General features: G+C 40.2%; 1 protein-coding gene across 7 annotated transcripts in view; it reads left to right on the top strand.

The window, feature by feature from the left end:
- The window catches only part of atp8a1 (ATPase phospholipid transporting 8A1), a 97865-nt gene that overhangs the window by 43893 nt on the left and 34211 nt on the right, over positions 1-19761 (top strand). For all 7 annotated transcript variants that reach the window (XM_069531041.1, XM_020082869.2, XM_020082894.2 and 4 more), the window contains 8 exons: positions 3847-3952; positions 5300-5382; positions 6801-6850; positions 7186-7255; positions 8171-8255; positions 9010-9149; positions 11548-11686; positions 15884-15948. In XM_069531041.1, coding sequence (XP_069387142.1) covers positions 3847-3952; positions 5300-5382; positions 6801-6850; positions 7186-7255; positions 8171-8255; positions 9010-9149; positions 11548-11686; positions 15884-15948 — 738 coding nt within the window. The remainder of the gene's footprint in view (positions 1-3846; positions 3953-5299; positions 5383-6800; positions 6851-7185; positions 7256-8170; positions 8256-9009; positions 9150-11547; positions 11687-15883; positions 15949-19761) is intronic.

The following is a 19761-nucleotide window of genomic DNA, read 5'->3' as shown; positions in this document are numbered from 1 at the left end:
AGAGGCAGGCAAACAAATACCTAATTAGTCTATTCTGACTAGAGGGTTAGGGTTAGCCCTAAGGGTTATACCTACGTATTTACTTATCCACTATGGAGAACTATACTGCTGTACAGTAATTACATGAGCCTGAACTTTTTAATATGAAAAATGACCAAAATTACATTAAAAAAATATAAAGTAATTAAAAATAGTGCCTCTGTGACCACATTAGAACTCGGCATATGCATTGGGCATCAGTCATAGGACGTCAGGGGGAGCATTATGGGTCACCTGTATTAATAAAGAGGGTGATTGATTGGCTGGTTCAGTACCTCAGCTGCGGATCAGCGTGGGGGAGGCAGAATGTCACATCTAATTACGAACAGTCGCACCGCCCGTGGGAAAGCAGTAATCCCACTGTGATGTTTGCGTTATTGTGGCAGCACAGTCTCTCCACACATTGAGTTTGTCTGGGATCTTCTTCAGCATCATGTTGATAGCCCCGCGCCCACCGCTAATTATTGTTCATAGCCAACTGCTGTTTAGAAACCAGTGTCTCTTCATCTCTGGTCGAGATCCTGCTCATGATGAATCTGTCGGTAGTCGCACTAATGCTTTGCTGATGGTGGATGTCTTTGTTTTATCACTTCTCTGATTCACACAGTCACAGTCCATGATGCTGTGTTGTATTTTGAAATGTAATGCAGGTTCATTTATTCATTGACACTTACCTTTTAAGACGTTTTTCAGCATTTTGTGAAATACATCTATTTGCTCTCATGCTCAGAAGTCACTTGACGGATCGTCTGTTTGGTAAATATGTAGCAGGAGTTATAGCACAGCTTAGAATTAAGACTAGAAACATATGGAAGTTAACCTGGCTCTGTTCCAAAGCCAACATAAGTCAGAGTTCCTCCAAAGTTCACCATGAACAAGCTATATATCATTTCTTCAAACTGCGAGAAACCAGTATTAAAGCATAAAAATGTCACATGAAGGTTTTCAGTTTTTTTTAGTACTTCTCAGCCATCTTCTTGTTGTCACCTTAAGACTCCAAGCAGGGAGGAAAATACCATGACATTTGTTCTTTACTCTAGAGCATGAACAATATGGATTTTTGGGGGCCGAAAAATAAAGGAACTACAAAATCTTCAATACAGATATACACTGTCAGATATAAACTAGTAATAACTTGGCAGTGATTCCTAAGATGTCGTTATTATACTCTTATGACTTCACCCTCTAAGATTCCACACTACTAATTACCATCAATGCTGCTACTATAGATGCTAAATGAGGTGATTCATTTTATTGAACACCTTGTTTTCTCATAGTTCAAACACTTTGTCCTCATGGCCCTCAGAGCGTTTCTAACTAGAATGTTACTAATCCTTATCATCGACAACAGTTTTGCGTGGCTACAGGCTGTTTGTAGGTTGGAGTAGTGTTGATACAATATTGAGGGGACGGCAGACCTCAGGAGAGGGGAATTAACAGCGCTGACAAAAATAAACATCCCCTTTGGTGCTTTTCGTGTTCTCTTGAGTCACTGGACATGTTCTCTGCCTTCAGAGCCTCAGCAGCCTCTGTGGGTGTTTGTTTGCTCGCCCCGGCTCTCTGCTTTATTTTCTCTTGACCCCTCAACTTTTACCACACTGGCCATGTCAGAAGTGATGAACGTCTGTCACTGTTGCCGTGACACTGATTACCCAGGAGTCAGTGGGGGTGATAGCTAGCAGCACGGCATTAGCTGTCACATCTACTTGTGCCATCAGAGCAAAGCTTATAACGTGGCCTACAATCTGTACCTTCAATTAATAGAGCCAGACCTATAAATCAGTTGGCTTATAAATATATGCTAAAATGAAACTTTTATTATTGGTTTGTAATGCATTTTTGTTTGCAAAAATCTATGCAGAATTAACTATAATAATAATAATGTAAATATTAAGTAAAGCTCTCTATATTTGGTATTTTCTCTTTACATCTTACAGGAATACAATGAAAGAAGGTTTTTTTTTATCAAACGCCTCCAATTTAAAAAAATACATACTTTATATCTGCTGATGGTCTGCCTCTATTAATAGGCTTTATTAGCTGAACAGTTTTTCGGCTGCATGCTGTGACTTACCAGAGCCTGGTTTTCACCTCTATTAGATTCCCAACCAAAGAGCAGAGGCCTCTAATTTTAAAAATTAGGGTTAGATGAATGAATGAACCCCATCCTGTAGTGTCAGTTTAACCAATATCCATATCCCTAAAGCCAAGTTTAACACTCAGCCCCATGAAGAGGTGAGGAACGGCCAAATGTTGGTATCTCTAAATATGTACACACACACACACACACACACACACACACACACACACACACACACACACACACACACACACACGTACGTCCTTCAGAGGATACCTGTCAAGCCCAGCCAGATTAGCATGCTGCTCGGAGGCAGAGGGGGCTGTCTCAGCCACCTGGACTGTAATAGACTCTGTGTACTTTAATTTACGGGACGCTCTTTCGCCCTCCCTCCGCACCATTCTCTCCGAGCTCCTTTGTTCCCTGTTAAAGATCTCTCGTCAGAGCAGCCATGGCCAACTGGAAGAGCAAATCTAATAATACTGTGTGTGTACAGGTTTTGTTGGGTAGGGAAGTAAAATACATGTGATTTTTTGTGAGAACTCATCAGTCGGCAATTATTCATCATACCATGTTGCACTGGTTACAGTTTAATCTACTGTAAATTCTGTTACTGGAGATTTTTTTCCCAAGGCAGCTGTATTTATTATTGGTTGCTTTTAAATGTGTCTGTTAGTGATGTGAGTTAGTCTGCTGTTGACCTTAATGTTAGCAATCCAGACTGCAATCCACACTGCTGCTGTACTGTGTGATTCCGGCCTGTCGCAGCCCTGCAGGCTGCTGATCTCTGCCTCAGCTGGAGACAGGAGCTGGTGGTCCTGCAGTCTCAGACAGGAGCCTCAGCAGATGCCTGTCCGAGTGAACCCCGTGGCTAGTTAGTCATACGCTTCCCCTCATTAACGTAGAATGCCCTCAGTATGCAGGTTAAAGCTTTTTTTCATTAGCCGGTTTATGTTGTATGAACACACATGAGTAAATGTTTCAGCAGCTGGCCGTGGGATCCTACTGGGTCATTACCAGCACCCATTATTCTGGCTGAATCTCACGGTTTCATACTGAAGCCACATGTTATCCAGAAACCGAATTCAGTTGTAGTTAGAGTTTTGTAGAAGCTTTTGTAGAAAACTTGACCTGTTTTATTTTTTCAGAACAAGATCATTTATACATTTAACATCATGTACTTACATGATTCTTGCTGTTCTGGTTTTGTACCCTCATGGTTGAATGCACTTATTGTTAATCGCTTTGGATAAGAGCGTCAGCCAAATTAAATGTAATGTAATTTTAGATTTTTAGTGTGTCAGTAGTTTTTCAAAGTTACATTCACTCCTGAACTTCACTGTAAAATATTTGTTTAGTTTGAAAATTTTTATAAAAATAAAGAGTTCTGCACTGGTTTCATTCCCTGTAGCACTAAGTGGAGACAGTGGTTTAAAATCATATGAATCAAACTGTGTTTTACTTTAGGAAGAAACCTTGTAAACTGTTCTGAAATAAGTCTTGAACATAAGTCTGAACATTCATGAATAGATGTTTTTGTTCTGTTTGTGTGTGTCACATAAGTGCAGTTTATCAGCACAGATATAATGATTCCTGCAGGCTGATTCAATGTCCTTGCAACGTCCTTTCTACAGTAACTTTAGGCACCCACTGGTTGTTTGGTATGTGCTTTTTTATGTTTTATTAAAGAACATTAAAAGTCAAAGTGCCCTTTCCTCTTCCTGTAGCCTACAGCTTCTGTCATCCTGGAGTTCATGTCCATGATGGCCATCTGTCACACTGCAGTCCCTGAGTGCACGGAAGGAAAAATCACCTACCAGGCTGCGTCTCCAGGTAAATTACACCTCCATGAACACATGTGCCCATAAACATCTTAAATCTAAAAGTGTTGATTCGTGAGATTAGATATTGTGGAAAGTTGGTTCTGTCTCAAATCCGACACTACAGTTCGAACCCTTACATTTAGTACAAGTTGTACACATTACGCTCTCTGTTGAAGGCGTAGCGATCCTTGACATAAAAAGATAATCAAATCAAGATCCTGTTTGCTAATTTGCCAGGACACAGTTCATCCTGATATTTAGAAGAAACTCATCCACAAACCAACATCCACTGCAGTCCAAGCAGCAGCACCTGTTACCGTTCTCTGTGAAAGGAGGCACGAGTCGCTCGAGAGCTGCAGGTCTGGAACTGTGGGTGTTGAATTACAGTTGCTGCCTCTCTGCAGCTCTGGGTAGACCTTGGTCTGGGTGCTTTGCATCAGTGATGTTGTGTGTCCTTGATATTTCCCTTTGTTGAGATGTTTAATTTTCCATCTGGTGACGTCCGTGCCTCAGTGAATGGAACACACCGCCACAGCCTGCAGGCACCAGTATTTTCGCATTTATATAATCATCAGTGCATGAGAGCTGGTAATCAAATAAAAGAAGGAAATATCCTGTATACAAATTGCATGGTGTGTGTCACTTTGATTCTGTGATGCTCACTGTGATCCCTCAGTCTATCACATCCACAGCTGAATGTGATAGACTGAATCTCTCGTCAGTCGAGAAAACGCCCGAAAGCATATTAGAGGAGGTGAAATTTACTGTTCACAATTCAGACACAGCATATGTAGTTGTTCCCTGAATTTGAAGGGAAATGTCACAATGCTTAATGGCCTGATCCATGGACCAAATGTCGAAATTATTGCCGAATGAACAGGTCTGTCATCAAGGACAGATGTCTCTTGCTGTGATTAAAAAAGGAACAGTTGGGCTTTTTATACATATTGATTAATAAACAAGGTCACTCATTTCGATAAAGAAACACTGCTGCATTGCATCTCACATTTTTGCTTTTAATAAGTGAAATTCCTTTTTCTTTTTGCCTGATTGCGTAAAACAATCATGGCCTCATGGAGCTTTGGGGTTTGAAGCAGAGCGGGGAAATTGCTGCAGAGAGAAAGCTCGACAAGTGAACTGTAAAAAAACAAGCGGAGAGCTTTTTTCTCGCCCTGCAGCATCCTCATGCGAGTCGAGCATAAGTTACCTGGTCCAAAGCTCTCACTTCTTTGCCCTCACATTGGAAATGTGTCGACATGAACCAGTGTTTTACCATGAATGTCAGGTTCAGTATGTGTGTTACTACTGGTGTTGGTGTGTTTATCTGTGACATTGTGGGTTACTGTTTGCTTTCTAGATGAAGGTGCTCTGGTGAGAGCAGCACAGAGCCTCGGCTTTATATTTTCTGGTCGAACCCCAGACAGCGTCATCGGGGAAATGGTGAGTTGGACAACACAGGTTTTATCAAAGGCGTTGAAGCAGTTGTGCTGATGGATGGATTCACTTCATCTTAATGCACGCACCTTGATCGTGTAGCACAACCTCAAACAAGAAAAAAAAGCTGATTGATGTGTGATACTAACAATGAGGATATTTTTCTTATTAGTGAATTAAACAAGAAGCTGGAGACTGTGTGTTGAGGAGAGACTTTGTCCAAATTCATGGCTCATCAATAGGTCATGTGGCTGCTCATGACAGTAGTAGTTTTATGGTAATTTTTAAAGGAATAGTTCCACATTTCTTCCTCTGAACCAGGTTGACAGTGTATAGAGTAAAGTCAGAGGAAGAGTAACCAAATTTACCGCATTTTGGTTTTATTATGGCCCCTTTTCTCTATTATTATTTGTAGATGAGGAAGATACAACAACTGGAGGACAGTACACAATCTGTCTGACTTAAAAGATCAAAAAAGGCACAACCATGGTTTGGTGAGATGACCTAAGGTTGAGATATATTTGTCCAGCAGGTTAGATCAGGTTTTATAGGATGTTGCCTCCGTGATTGGGTGAAATTATAATTTCCTGTTTCGCAAGAGCGGCTCAGATTTGGTGATGATAATCACATGCTGGTTGTCACATGTACTTATTTACTGCCCAGACAAGACATTTTAAGAATGTTCTCAGCAAACTCTCAGCTCGAAGTGATTTGAAGTTATTCTTTAACCTCACTGCAAATTCTATTTATTCTTGTCCATGAAGCCATAGTAGAATATGCGATCTATAGAATATCTTGAGGCTGTAAATCTGGTGACTGATTCACTATTTTGTTGTTTTGCTCAGATATTCCAAAACAGACCTTGACCTAAAACTAATAAGCATAATACCAAAGAGAACTCAGCCTTCTGTATTCATGTGGGTCAGGCTAATGGGAAATAACAAATGGCACCTTGGCTACGGTTATATCCTGAGCTGAGGCAGCATGCATCCTCTCCAGATCCTATCCTATTATTCCTTAATTGGCTAACCTGATAATTGCTCTCAAAGAGGCATCAGGCTGAAAAGCCAGAGGCGTTTAAACATTTTTTTCCGCTGCTGAGAACATCTTGTCTCCAAGACATTTGTCCATTTTCTTAACCTTTATTAGGCCCTCTAAAGCTCTCAGCATCTATTTAATCACTCCGTCTTGTACCTAGCAGTCTCTACAATTAAGGAAGTTAATTGAATTTTACCTTCCTACCATCCCTGCATCAGCTCAGTGCAGGCAACTGATAAACACATTTAAAGTGCAATCAGAGCCGATTGGAGCAGAGTAGCAGGGTTGTCTTGTGCTACTTAAGATAAGTTGTCGGAGAAGAAGACGGCTGAGGTTGAGATTTCTCCCTTTGGACTGTGTTAATTGGTCTTTCTCTTTGGATTTAGCTCGGAACAGAAGAGAAGTACAAGCTGCTTCATGTGCTGGAGTTTACGAGGTACGACTTTGACACTAGCTTCTTCTTTGTAATTATTATATTTTTAATAATTATTATATTAACTGTGGCGTTACTTGTAAAAAAAAAATAAAATCCTGTGCTATCAGACTTCATCATCTGACTTTAGCTCCTGTGATTTGCACTTATTAATTGTGATGGAGGTGTAAATCTTGTCACCCACCTCTTTGATTTCTAATTTCAGCAGACATATGCTAGCTCAAACAGTACGTGATAATTTGCTGTAGCAGCAGTAACACCTTGTAATGTGATTTCTCTCACTTGCCTCTGCTCTTTCTCTCTGACTCTTCTCTTTCTTTTGCCTCTTTCTCTGTCAGTTCGAGGAAGAGGATGTCAGTCATCATGCGCACCCCATCTGGGAAGATCCGCCTTTACTGCAAAGGAGCTGTGAGTGTCTGTCTCTCTCCATGGCAACGCATGACAGCTCGTCACCATCACCATCGCCACCACAAAGACAAATGTCGAACGCTCTGCACCACTTATTGCCTCTCGTTCTCTTGTCAGGAAATCTTTGCAATGAGCTGAGACATAAAGCAAGAACAATACATTTCATAAATGTGTACTGTGTACTAGAAATTAACCAATTTTCCTTATCTTCTTTAGGGTGTCATGAATAGTTTTGAATTGTATTCTTGTTTCATGCACATTATGTGTCCAGTGTGAAACAAGCATACAATTATTTATTTATTTTTATTTAGAAGGAAAACTAGAAACTGGAGCAGCAGCATCAATAAAAATAATAGACAAATAAACCATTCAGATTTTTATTTTGAGATTTAGAGACAGACGTAGCAAACTTATAAACATTAAAATTTAACAACCATTCAATTATTTTACCATCAGTGCACCAGAACATTTCTGAATTAAAAATACATTTCATGTAATGTCAGTATAATAATATAATAACTCATCAGAAGAAATGGACGAAAATGGTAAAAAAAAAAAAAGCTGTCAAGTCAAGTATTTGAAACATGTTTAACAAATGTTTTATTTAAGTTGCTTATGTTATGTTGTGTAAGAAGATTTGCTAAAGGCCTCAAGATAATGAATTATTTGGTTGAGATCTGCCATTTTATTTTAATTTAATGCTAAACTTTATTTTTAAATTTTGTTCTTTGATATTATAACCCATTTCTCAGAATGATTCCACCATCCCAGGATTCAGATACATGTGTTGTATAATTCAGGCCACTGGAACTACTTTTCTGAGGAGAAACATAAAGTCTAACTCACAGTATTTGTTTTGGAGGTTCTTCACTTTCCTTGGTCGTCAGTAACCAGTGAGTGTTTGTTTCTGCCCAGGACACAGTGATCTATGACCGACTGGCAGACAGCTCCAGGTACAAAGAGATCACGTTGAAGCACCTGGAACAGTTTGCCACTGAGGGTGAGTGGAATAACATCGCCCCCTGTCTGCTAAAAGTAAAATGTCTTTTATGTCTGCACTCCACCATTTCTTTCCTTACCTCATCACCACTTTGTCGCCAATTGCAGCAGAAGAAGGTTCTGTTTCCTCAGCTTGGCCTCACATGTCCTTACAGTCTGAATGTGAACTGAAGGAATATTAATCTGAGGCAGTGGAGCTAGAAGAAACTGCATCAGTCTTCCTTTTTCTGTGTCCATACTGCCCCCCTGTGAGACATGTAAAATGATGTCATTGGGAATAGTTGATAGAAGCTAAATATAGCATCCAGGACAGATTGTGAAGATCTGCAGTCACAGTCATTTGAAGAGGCCTGAATAATAAATTACAACTTTTAGCCTCAGCTAACAACAAGACTAAAAATGGAAAAAACAGTTGTTTCTTTTTGTATGCTATTCATTTATCTTGGTTTATATGTTTTTACTGCATTATTCATAGAATCAGTTACCACAGAGAAGATTTATATTCATGTAAATGAAAAAAAAACAATATATATACAGTATATACACAGTATTATGAATAAGCACAAGACAGTACACATGTTCTGTCAGAAAGTGAGGATATGCACAATAAAAACACATTTATTAATTTGTGTATATAGTGTGTATATGTTGGAGAGTGACACAGATCTGACTGACATGTTTGACATCTGCTTCATCCAGTTAGACATCAAGGTTTTGAAATAGACAGTTGACCTGATGCTGTTTCCTTCATCCAGGGCTTCGCACTCTCTGCTTCGCGGTGGCTGATATCAGTGAGTCAACCTATCAGCATTGGCTGGAGATCCACAACAGAGCCAGCACCTCCCTGCAGAACAGAGGCCTCAAAATGGAAGAGAGCTATGAACTGATAGAGAAGGTTTGTAAAGAGAAATACTATGATCTATATTTTACAGACCTATAAAATGAGCTTAGTACACAGTAGATAAGCTTTGTGACATTATGCACTTTTTATTTGTAGCTGCATGCAGTCTTTACTTCGTTCACATCTTACTTTGTATACATCTTTATAACATACTTTATAGCCATCTGTGAGCAAAATAAACTTAAAACGACCTCTTTTAATTAAAATTGTTGTGTAATCAAACCTGGAAAGCTGTAAAACTTCACAAAAATATGTGCTTATTTGTGTGAGAGATTCCAGCTTTGAGCAGCAGGTAGGTTTGTTTTTCTGTGAGGTGGGTCTATGTGGAAGCACAAGTCAAACACAGGAAGCCGCAGTCGTAAATCAAGCACTTGGCATGTTCATGGCCGCTCCTGGTCGTCCAAAACAAATGGAGGCAATCAATCATGAAACAAACGCAAAAGCTTTCACAGAGGTTAATGTAATGTGCGGTACTTAATGGGCAGAGTGTGGCACTGATGCTGTCGGGGGTTTCAGGGCGCGTCGCTCCTCAGGGCAGCTCATACTTAAAAATGCACACGATAACACCACAGGGGGGCACAATGGAGCTGCAGGAAAATTTGCATTCATCTAAAGTAACTAATGTTTTATTATTTATTGTATAGAAATGTGATACATTTCAGATTGTGCAGCCATGATAGGAACTAGCTGATCATTTAAAATAACATCTTTATTCCTTTTTTGTTGTATTTTGTAAAAGCTGTTTCATTTATATCTTTTAATTCTCAAACAAAATATCTTAACAAGTTCCATTCCTTTTACAGGGTTTGTACAGGGTCTTAAAAAAGTCTCAAATGTAATAATCTGAATTTTAGGCCTTAAAAAGTCAATTTGTTAAAATATTACGCACAAGGTCTTAAATACGTTCATGAAGTTCTTCATTTAACGCCACTTCCACTGTGCTTAAAGGTACAGTGTGTAGAATTTTCACCTCACCCTCCCCTTCCAAACAAGAAAAGAAACTGTGGTAGCCTTTAGTGGTCATATAAACTCAAAAGGTGTTTAGTTTGTCCAGTCAAAGACATGGCAGCCTCCGTAGAGAGGACCCCCTCGATGTAAATATAAAGTATTTAAATATAAAGGGCCTTTTTCTTCACCTAATCTTCAGTTATTGGAAAGTAATTCCGGGACCAGGGCATATATGTTGTAGATGAAATGGGTATAAATTGAATTTATTATGGTTTTAAATTCAACTTATTAAAACCTACAGAATCCCTGTTTTTACTTTAGGCTGGTTTAACATAGTCGGTTGGTGAATCATATCCCCTCGTCAATCTTCAAAAAGTGACTGTGGGTTTCCTGACCTCATATTACTATGTTTTAATTTGGCGTAGGTACATGTAAAGTAAACTACTCCAGTCTTTGAAGGGAAAGTTTCTCATTAACTTGACTGATTGTTGATTGTTGAAGCTTGAATGGATTATGTCTGGACTGGACTTTCACTTTACCTCAGTCAATGAGCTGTAACTGGACAGTTTTTTTTAGAACAATCAGAAGAGCAGTGTTAAATGCAGCAGATAGAAACTAGCAGTTCTGTAGTCTCCTATACTCCAGCCTCTGTTTGCAAAGTTGTAACACGTCTTCTTTTCTATTAGAAACAGAGAAACTAAACTGAAATTGTTTTTTACCTACCAACACAAGTCTACCACTATTAGGGTAGTCACCGATGTTATCGGTCCACCTTGGCTCTGGGCTTGAAATCCTGATCCAAGTGTTTTTTTTTTATCATAATCCACAAAAAGTGCCTCTAACAACAATAGGAACAATAGAACAATTCACATCCAGCAAACAGCGAATAAGGGGGTCATCAGATATAGCTCATGTTCTTCCCCAGGCACATTTTTCCATGCTGTGTGGTTCTCAATGATTAGAGAGGACAGAGCTACAGACGTACAGGCAGCAGGGCTCAGGTCACAACTTAAAGAGCTTCCCCTGCCTTTCCTTTTGCTGCTGGCTCCCGTCTCCCCTCCACCCCTGGGTCTTGTCAAATCTCTGGCCCCGTGATGGGCCAATGGGAGGCCACAACCAGCCCCAACGAACCGCTGAGTTTCCTGGGAAAAACACCAACTGTATTTTGTGGGTGCGCTTGTGTGGGAGGGTTTTGTCCACAGCTACACACACGCACACGCACACACACACACATATGTAAGGGCACGTTAACTGATCCAAAACCCCTTAAGCCTGTGGAGTTTTTTTTTCTGGGTGATGAACAAGAGCAGCTGATGGGGGGGGGGGGGACATGAGTGAATGAGTGACACAATCCTGGTTCACATGTTTCTCTGACACATGACGTTTTAAAGGCCTTCCTCTGTTATGGTCACCACTCACTGACTTGTTTTTTTTTCTGGTGCAGAACCTGCAGCTCCTGGGGGCCACGGCGATTGAGGACAAGCTCCAGGATAAAGTGCCCGAGACTATAGAGACTCTGATGAAGGCTGACATCAAGATCTGGATCCTGACTGGGGACAAACAGGAAACAGCCATCAATATTGGTGAGTAGGAACAGTAATATGTTTAGTCTCTGTATTATATTAACTGTCGTGCGTCTGTTTTATCATCAGAATTATTGGAGGCAATACCAACAATAATACACTTGTTTAAGCTCAGTGCTCCACTCAGCTGTCACACAGCGGGCAGATGCTGGGAATGCAGATGAACTTGTGGTGTTGATACTGACAGATGAGCCTCCATACCATCACACAGTGGGCTTGAGTTAATAAAGATAGTCACGTTTCTCAGAGGGACGATTATAATCCATTGTTTTGTAAATGCAACAATGGCTGAAACTCGCAAGGGACCATGTGAGGCTGCAGATACATGATACTGTTCTGAGCAGAAACCCTAAACTTGCCATGCAGACTTTCTGCAAAAATAAAACACTGCTGAGCTCAAGACAGTCAGTCAGTTCGTCTTCTTTGTCAAAACCTGGTGTGTGATTTGCCCATAATGCAACTTGACTGTTTGGCCCTGAGATTCAAGTGTGTTATACGAGTTGTAGCTAATGCTGCGTGGGCTTCCAGGCTCTAGCAGAGATGATTAGAGTCAGAGGTCTTTAATCATATTCATACTTGTGAACTTCTGCCCAAACCAACTCTGATTCAAGTGAAATTCATGACATTAGAGTTGAGACCACACAAATTTCAAAGTCGTTGACTGCCTGGCGAGAGGGAGTCTCACACCACATGATCTTTCACCAGGAGAGCTCTGGTCAGCTCTGATTGGCTGTAGTTGTAGTCGCCGAGGTGTTGGCGAGCCTCTCTTATTGCGTCTTTTAGTTCACATGTAGTCAATGGTGACCACTGATCGAACACTTGGCTCAGATTTGGGCCTTTTGTTGGCAACTTCCAAAATTTGTCAACAAATGGAAAATCGGTCTAAAAATCATGTGAGAACAAGGCAGAAGCCATTACTTTACAAAGCTCCCTCCAGAGCCACAGACAGATTTAAAACAACTTTAATCACACATACAGAGCCATTATAGTCATAATCCTCAAGACCTATAAACAGACGTGATGTTTAATGTTAAATCAGTGGAGTGAGAGAACACTAAAGGCATCATCAATCTTATAGTAGGAAGTCACAGACGACATTGTACAATAATTTAAGACCACTAAACTAAACTTGTGTAAAAGTGGTGGAGTTTCCTTTTAATATAAAATCATTATTAAGCATTTGCACCTCATTTTCCCAATAAACTTGTGTGTGTATGTGTAATGACACACTCAAGACCTGTGTTTGCGCAAAACCAAATGAAAAGTCCCTGGTAAACCTGATCCGTGCTGTGATAGATTGTCCTTGAGTGTGTGACAGGTATTTCAGTCAGTCCTCTGGTCATTCTTCACCCAGCGAGACAAACTACTGACAAGTTGAGTGCTTGTCTGTCACACATATCTAGCAAAAGCATCTGTCGTAGAATGCAAGATGATGTATGAGCAAGTTGCACTGACATGAAAAACATAACATGCGTATGTACACAAGCAGGCACCTCTCACGTATCCGGTTCTCTGAGGGGCTCTAACCCTGCAGATGTTATCAGAGAGGTGAAAGACTAATTCTGTACCACCAGTTTAGTTTTTATTTCTTTATTATATCTCTTCTTAGATCTGGCTAGTTACCACCATAGGTCAATGTTGAAAACAGCTAAATTCACAACATAGATTTTAGAAAAATAGATATAAAGGTGCCTCCACTTGTGGCTTATACCTACCACTGTGGCCTGACTGAATCAGCCCTTTGTGCCCACTGTGCCCAGATGTGAGGAGGCTCTGCAGAAGCACAGGCTCACTGCAAGTATTTTTACAAGTCCACCATTTGACAGAGTTTCTCAGTAAAATCGGCCTTAAATATTGACATTGTTTTTTACTGTTTTCCTCACTGAAAGATGATCCACCATTTCCAGGGTTAATGGTGCACCGTTTTGACACATTGAACTGGTGAATTCAGCCGATCATATTAAGATCTTACTTCAATTTCATGGTGGCCTGAACCACCCAGATGCTGAACTTGGCACAGAATGACGAATTCTTGGCACATAACACATACTGTATTTATGAAACTGAAGTATGGAAAGTCAGTCTGATCTGACGCTGTAAAGTCTGTTATTGTTTCAGTCTGTTGTCTTTAATCCTGAACCATCATGACACAATGTACAGTACCTACTCTGACACCACATGTCTGGCTGCCGCAGGAAAGAGCAATGTTTGCTCTGGGACATGCTCCCAGTGCTATGAGCTGTTTGAGGGGAGTTATGCGTACGTAATGCTCAGGACAGGTATGAGCCAGAACTCAATGAAAGGACAGTGTCTGCTGGTAAACTTGTTAGCGACTCACTTTCCTGGAGGTATGACTTAGGAGAAGCACACAAATAACATGTTGATTTTGGCCAGAGGATACATCAACTCCTTTAAGCAGTGATAAGTGAAAGAGTAAATCCAACTCCTTATCTGCCGACAACTATGTTATAACCTATCTTCCCAAACTACATTAATGTTATTTTGAGGGAGCATTTTTAAGATAGTAAAAGGACCTTTATAGCTGCTTGTTACACAGCGTAGACTGTGTATTAAGATGGACGACAGGTCTCAATGTCCTCCCCTTATCCAGAACTGAAACCTTAATATCCCAGATTTGACTGCTGTTGTCTTGTGCTGTAGCAGTCAGGGGATGTAGCTGCAGAAATTTTATTCGACAAGTATTTGATTAGACTTAAGTTTCTTCAATGTCCCATACATTAACATGGACGAGCTGGGATTTATGGCCGATACTGCAGCCAGCCACCAGGTGGCGATAAAAACACTTTCAAAGGGAATGAGATATGCACTCTCAACTCCCAAACATGATCATTTGAAGCATGTGCCAAGCACAGCAAATTTTATGACTCGTATTAAATTAGCAAAAGTAGAATTTGACAAGTCCTAAATGTGCTTGTGCACTAAGATCGTTAAAATAGAGCCCAATGTGCACTCCATTTAAATCGTCTTCTATGGCTATAGAATTTGTACTTTTCAATTGTTGCTTGCGAGGAAACGTCCAGTGACACAAGTGTCGTGATTACACATTCCTCATTTCCTGTGGGAGCAGTGTTTAGTTCAGCCTGAGGTGGAGAATGGCCAGGAATTCAACTTTCTCTGGTGAAATAAAAAAGGGGCAGTTTGGCTGCAGTCAAATGAGCTTAAGGTAAACACATTAAGCGGAAGGGCTGTGGCAGGGGGAAGGGGTAAAGACAGTGTTCAGATGGGGAGACATTTTCCACACATCGGCCAACTTTTGGACTTTTGCACCTTTACACTTAAGAAAACAATCTGCCAGACCCCAACCCTGTTTGGTTTTGACTCTGGGGGTGAAACCTACTCACTTCCTCATGCAACGCCCCCTCGGTGTGTGTGTACTGTGTGTACAACTCAGTCTGAGTGGTGCTGTGTGTTTTGTGCATAATCTTATCTTAGTTTAATTCACAGAAAATACCACCCATATATTCACAGAACACAGACTTTCTGGTAACCACCTTAAAGAAACAAAAAAATCTCTTTCCAGACAGAAGCAAAGTGTTGAAGCCCACAAATATTCATGTGGTTATGCCACAGACGGCAGCTTTTTCATGCAGCCACGGTTTGAAACTGAAGGCTTCAGTCCTGGTTTGAGAAACATTTTTGTTTTCCCCAATGAGCGGCTCGCTCTACCACCTTGCTGGTGACCCTGAGCATCTGTCCCAGCCAAGAGCTGAGGGGAACGCTCCCCAGAGAGCCATGTTGGGTAACTCAGAGTTGTGGCTGCCTATTAAAACAGGAAACTGACAAACCCTTGTAAACCAAACTCATTAGTCATGTCCCGAGACACTGAGCTCTGAGCTGTAACATTTTAATTAGAATGCCTTAAAATGTATTGCTGCATCCTGAAGTATCCCTTATATATTTGATCATGTTTATTCTTTTACTTTTTGTTGTATGTCTCTGAGTCTGTTTGTCTGTTTGTCTCTGTTTGGGCCCTCTCTGTTTGAGATGTGGACAGCTACAGGGAATTATTCAAACTAAAGTAAACTACAATTCGATGTAGTAACTGAAGAGTTGTTTAGTGGAATTCAAATATTTTCTTCCTGTCTACAGGCTAAATGTCCAGTGTTTTGTAAATCTGATACACTTCCTCTCTACAACCTGATGTGTCATCCTCTGTTTTTCTCTTTTTCACTGCAGGACATTCCTGCAAGCTGCTGACGAAGAACATGGGAATGCTTGTGATCAATGAAGACACTCTTGATGTGAGTATTTAGCATTTTTCTTCTTTAATGATCTGACTTACAACCTTAAATACTAACTACCTAGCCAAAGCACATAAAGCTCACCACTGTTCTCACCTTTCAATAGTGAGAAACAAACTAACTAGCCTAAATATGATTTAGATCATACGCACAGCCTGTAGCTTACAACTAGATATGAAGTATATCATCTATGTTAATAACCTAATAAAAGGTGCTGTATAAAACATTTTTTAATTTAATCATGATCACAGGTCAAGTAAACGGAAAACAACTCTACTAAAAGTACATTTATAGTAAAACTTCTTTCAAAGATCTCATAGTGAACATCTAAAGCTGTTTTCCGGCATTAAAATATCCATATTTTACCAGGAGGCTGGCAGGAAATATTCTGAAAAAATGTAAGGAGTGATCAACACGGACATCACTCACAGCCTCTCCGGAAAATTTCAGGAAAATGTTCAAAGTTAAGTGCATGTGTGAAAGCATCAACAGACAAGATGGATTAATGCCAACGTGAGGGCAGATTTAAATCAGAAAACAGAGCAATATACTAATAATATACTGAATTAATTAACATTTCTGGCAGCCATTTTACACAGTTCTAGTGGACATGGACATTTTTTAATCGCCTGAAGGTGCACATGAGTTAAAACAATAACTAACAAATATTTTCACATAATTGTTACTGTGATATTTAAGGCAAAAATGTAAAGTGGGGTCACTCATGAGAATAATAATCCCCTCATCTCCTTGCCTAATCCCCATTTAGAAACTGAATAGATATGGCCACAGGGAGCCTTATACACTCACAGACACACAAACACACGCTCACACACTCACACTGAGCCAACACACATCCCAAATCTGCCGTCAACATATTTAAGACACCCAGCAGAGAAGTCTGTTGACCCCCCGGCAGGAGAGCCTTGTCTGTTGTTTCTAAGATTGAAAAGGGCGAGTCCCTGCACCTCCATCAGGGGGAAAAACTGAGCAGAGGAACCGCAGATGGAAGAGAAACTCGACTGGGTTTAGTTTGTCGGGCAAGAAAGGGGGGAAATGGCGAGAAGAAGTGAATTAAGCAGGAGAAAGCAGCAGGGGGTGGTCAGAGTTGATGACGGATGGCCTTCACTCTGTCAGCCAGTCGTTAAGCTTGATAAATAGAGTCGAGGTAGAAATTCGGGGTCGGTGCATTCATAAAGAACATGAACCGGCGCTTTGAAATGTCAGCTCCCATTCTCCTGTGGTTGAGCAGATGCTTACATAAGGCAGTTTGTTAAAAGGTGGAGGGAGAAAACTCCACCAGGACGAAGGCGGCACAGGGAACAGAGGACCAGGCAGCAGCGCTGGTAATTCTGAGCGCTCTCATGCTACGAAACAGGGTAATTGGAGCATGTCTTCCCTCTTTGCTGTGTTTAGAAATAGTTATCAAAGGGAGGACACAGTTTTCGGCATCCCCTGTACTAAATCTTACTTGAACTGAAACTCCCAAAGTGAAACTCAGCCTCCAGAGGGAGGATTAGGTCATTTTAAAAAGCTTTGTCTTACATTCTGTGTGTTTAATCATTTAGAGAACTAACAGCAATTAATGAGGATTACTATATTAATCATCAGCTCAGTCACATAAATTACGCCTCATTTTTTGTATTCTTACGTCACTTATTTCTATAAAAATGGTTGCTTACCTTTTTTTTATTACAATAAAACCATAAAAAAAACAGATTCATACAGAAATCCTATTCAAACTAACTATTCAGACGAAACACAAACTCAGATTTTTAACTTTTGATGCTTTTGAATGTTTTCAATGAGATGTAATGGAAAACAAGTTCATGTCCACATGCTTCCAACTGTATGATGGAACATCCTCAGAGTCCAAGACAGATGATGACACTATGTTCATACAAATGTCCAGATTCCACATCATGAGTGTCACGTCCTGTTGGCTATATCACTCAAGGCCTTTATCAACAATGGAGCTCAGTCTTTATGGGAAAGCTCTTGTGGATTTTCTGAATGGACGCCACATACCCACTCCAAAACCAAACACTAGCTCGTCACATAGGCTGAACTGGTCATTATAGCCATAACAAAAAAGGTTTTAGGACGAGATGTGTAGCATTAGCGCTAAAATCCCTCAGTGGAAATTGGGGGGGAAATGGCCGCTCTACTTGATGATATGGTAAACTCAACTTATCACAGTATGTGATTAATAGATTGTGCCTCAAACAGAGGGAATCCTTTCTCATACATTAAATACACAAGCTCTCTCACACACACACACATGCACGCACACACACACACACACACACACACACACACACACACACTCATATTTCCATGACACAAGACATTATATTGATTTACCTTAACTTCCTGAAGACTTCAACCATAACCGCGACTTGCTTGACCCAAACCCTTAACTTAAATATAACCTCACCATAACCTTAAACCATGTTTTCACCTCAACACTTTATAATTTACTCTATGAGGAGTTTCTCGCCATAATGTCACAGTGTAAACAGTTGTAGGTCCTCACAACATGAGTAATACCTGGACCACACACACACACAGTGTCGTACTGGCCTGTCTGCTGCTCACCATCTCGTGCTGTTTTACACACTCCATCAGGGATGGCTAAGTCGTCGCAGCTGCTTTCTGCTTGTATCCTCTTGCTCGGTTTCTCTCCTCTGTTAATCCATCATCTCTTTCTTTGCATGTCTCTCATTCTCCATCTCTCGCTTTGTGAAACGTAAAGCCTCTTTCTCCAAATATTTCCTTTAAGCTGGGGTTTCAAAGTTTTGTTATGCCAAGCGAATATAGCATGGTCCCCTGGTACGATGTAAATGCTTTGACATATCTGATCTCTACGCCAGGCTCTACCCCCTCCCTCCACCAATTGTGTTAATGACTGCCATTTTTTTTTAATGATTACAGCTGTTTGAGCATCTGCTTGGCGCATTATGTTTGATACCCGTTATCGTGTCTGCTCGTTCAAATCTCTCTCTCACTTTTTAAGTAATTCAAGCCCTAAACTTCCTATTTCTCCTCTCCTTTAGAAAGCTTTAATATTGGGAAATCATCAGTTTGTACTGAATTATTCATGGAGGTATTGAATCATTTGTACCGCTACATTTGCTGAATATTGCCATGGCAACAATATAAACATTATTTCAAGTGCTTCTCTTGAGAATGAGTTTTAATTTTAAAGGAAAATATACATCTACCTCATCCGCATATCCCTCAGAAAATATTTCCATACAGAAATTGGTTTTGTTGTCTAATGGCTTCACCATCTGTGGAGAAGATGACTGAATGATGAATACAATGATGATGATCTCACCAGGACACTAAATCCGTCTGTCAGTTTCATATTTATAGATTTTCATCATCAATCATCGTCATAGCTGTATGCAGTGTATAAGCAAACACTATACATTTGCAGAGCATGACTATGTTATCACCTCGTGGCCGAGGTCTGACTGTAAGAATCATGGGAAATAGGATAAATATATAAAATATCAAGAGCAGCTGCTCTGCTGCATTTGGGGAATTTAATTGGACAGATCTGTCTCATCTGTTTAAAACTAATGTTATTTTAAACTAGATGAACACTTTGGAGCCAAGATAATGACTTTCTGATTAGATATTAATGAACTTAAGTGTTTTGATGTAATAATATCCTTTTAATGTAAATGTCACTATGCAATTCTTCATGTTGCGCTGCAAATTGTAGTAACACAAGTATTGAAGCCAATCAGTGTAACTCCTGTACAAATGGTGTTTTATTGTTAGACCTGAATAAATATATATTTA

The sequence above is a fragment of the Paralichthys olivaceus genome, chromosome 9 (genome assembly GCF_024713975.1).
Source record: "Paralichthys olivaceus isolate ysfri-2021 chromosome 9, ASM2471397v2, whole genome shotgun sequence".
Lineage (NCBI taxonomy): Eukaryota > Metazoa > Chordata > Actinopteri > Pleuronectiformes > Paralichthyidae > Paralichthys > Paralichthys olivaceus.
This window is presented reverse-complemented; position numbering and strand designations above follow the sequence as displayed.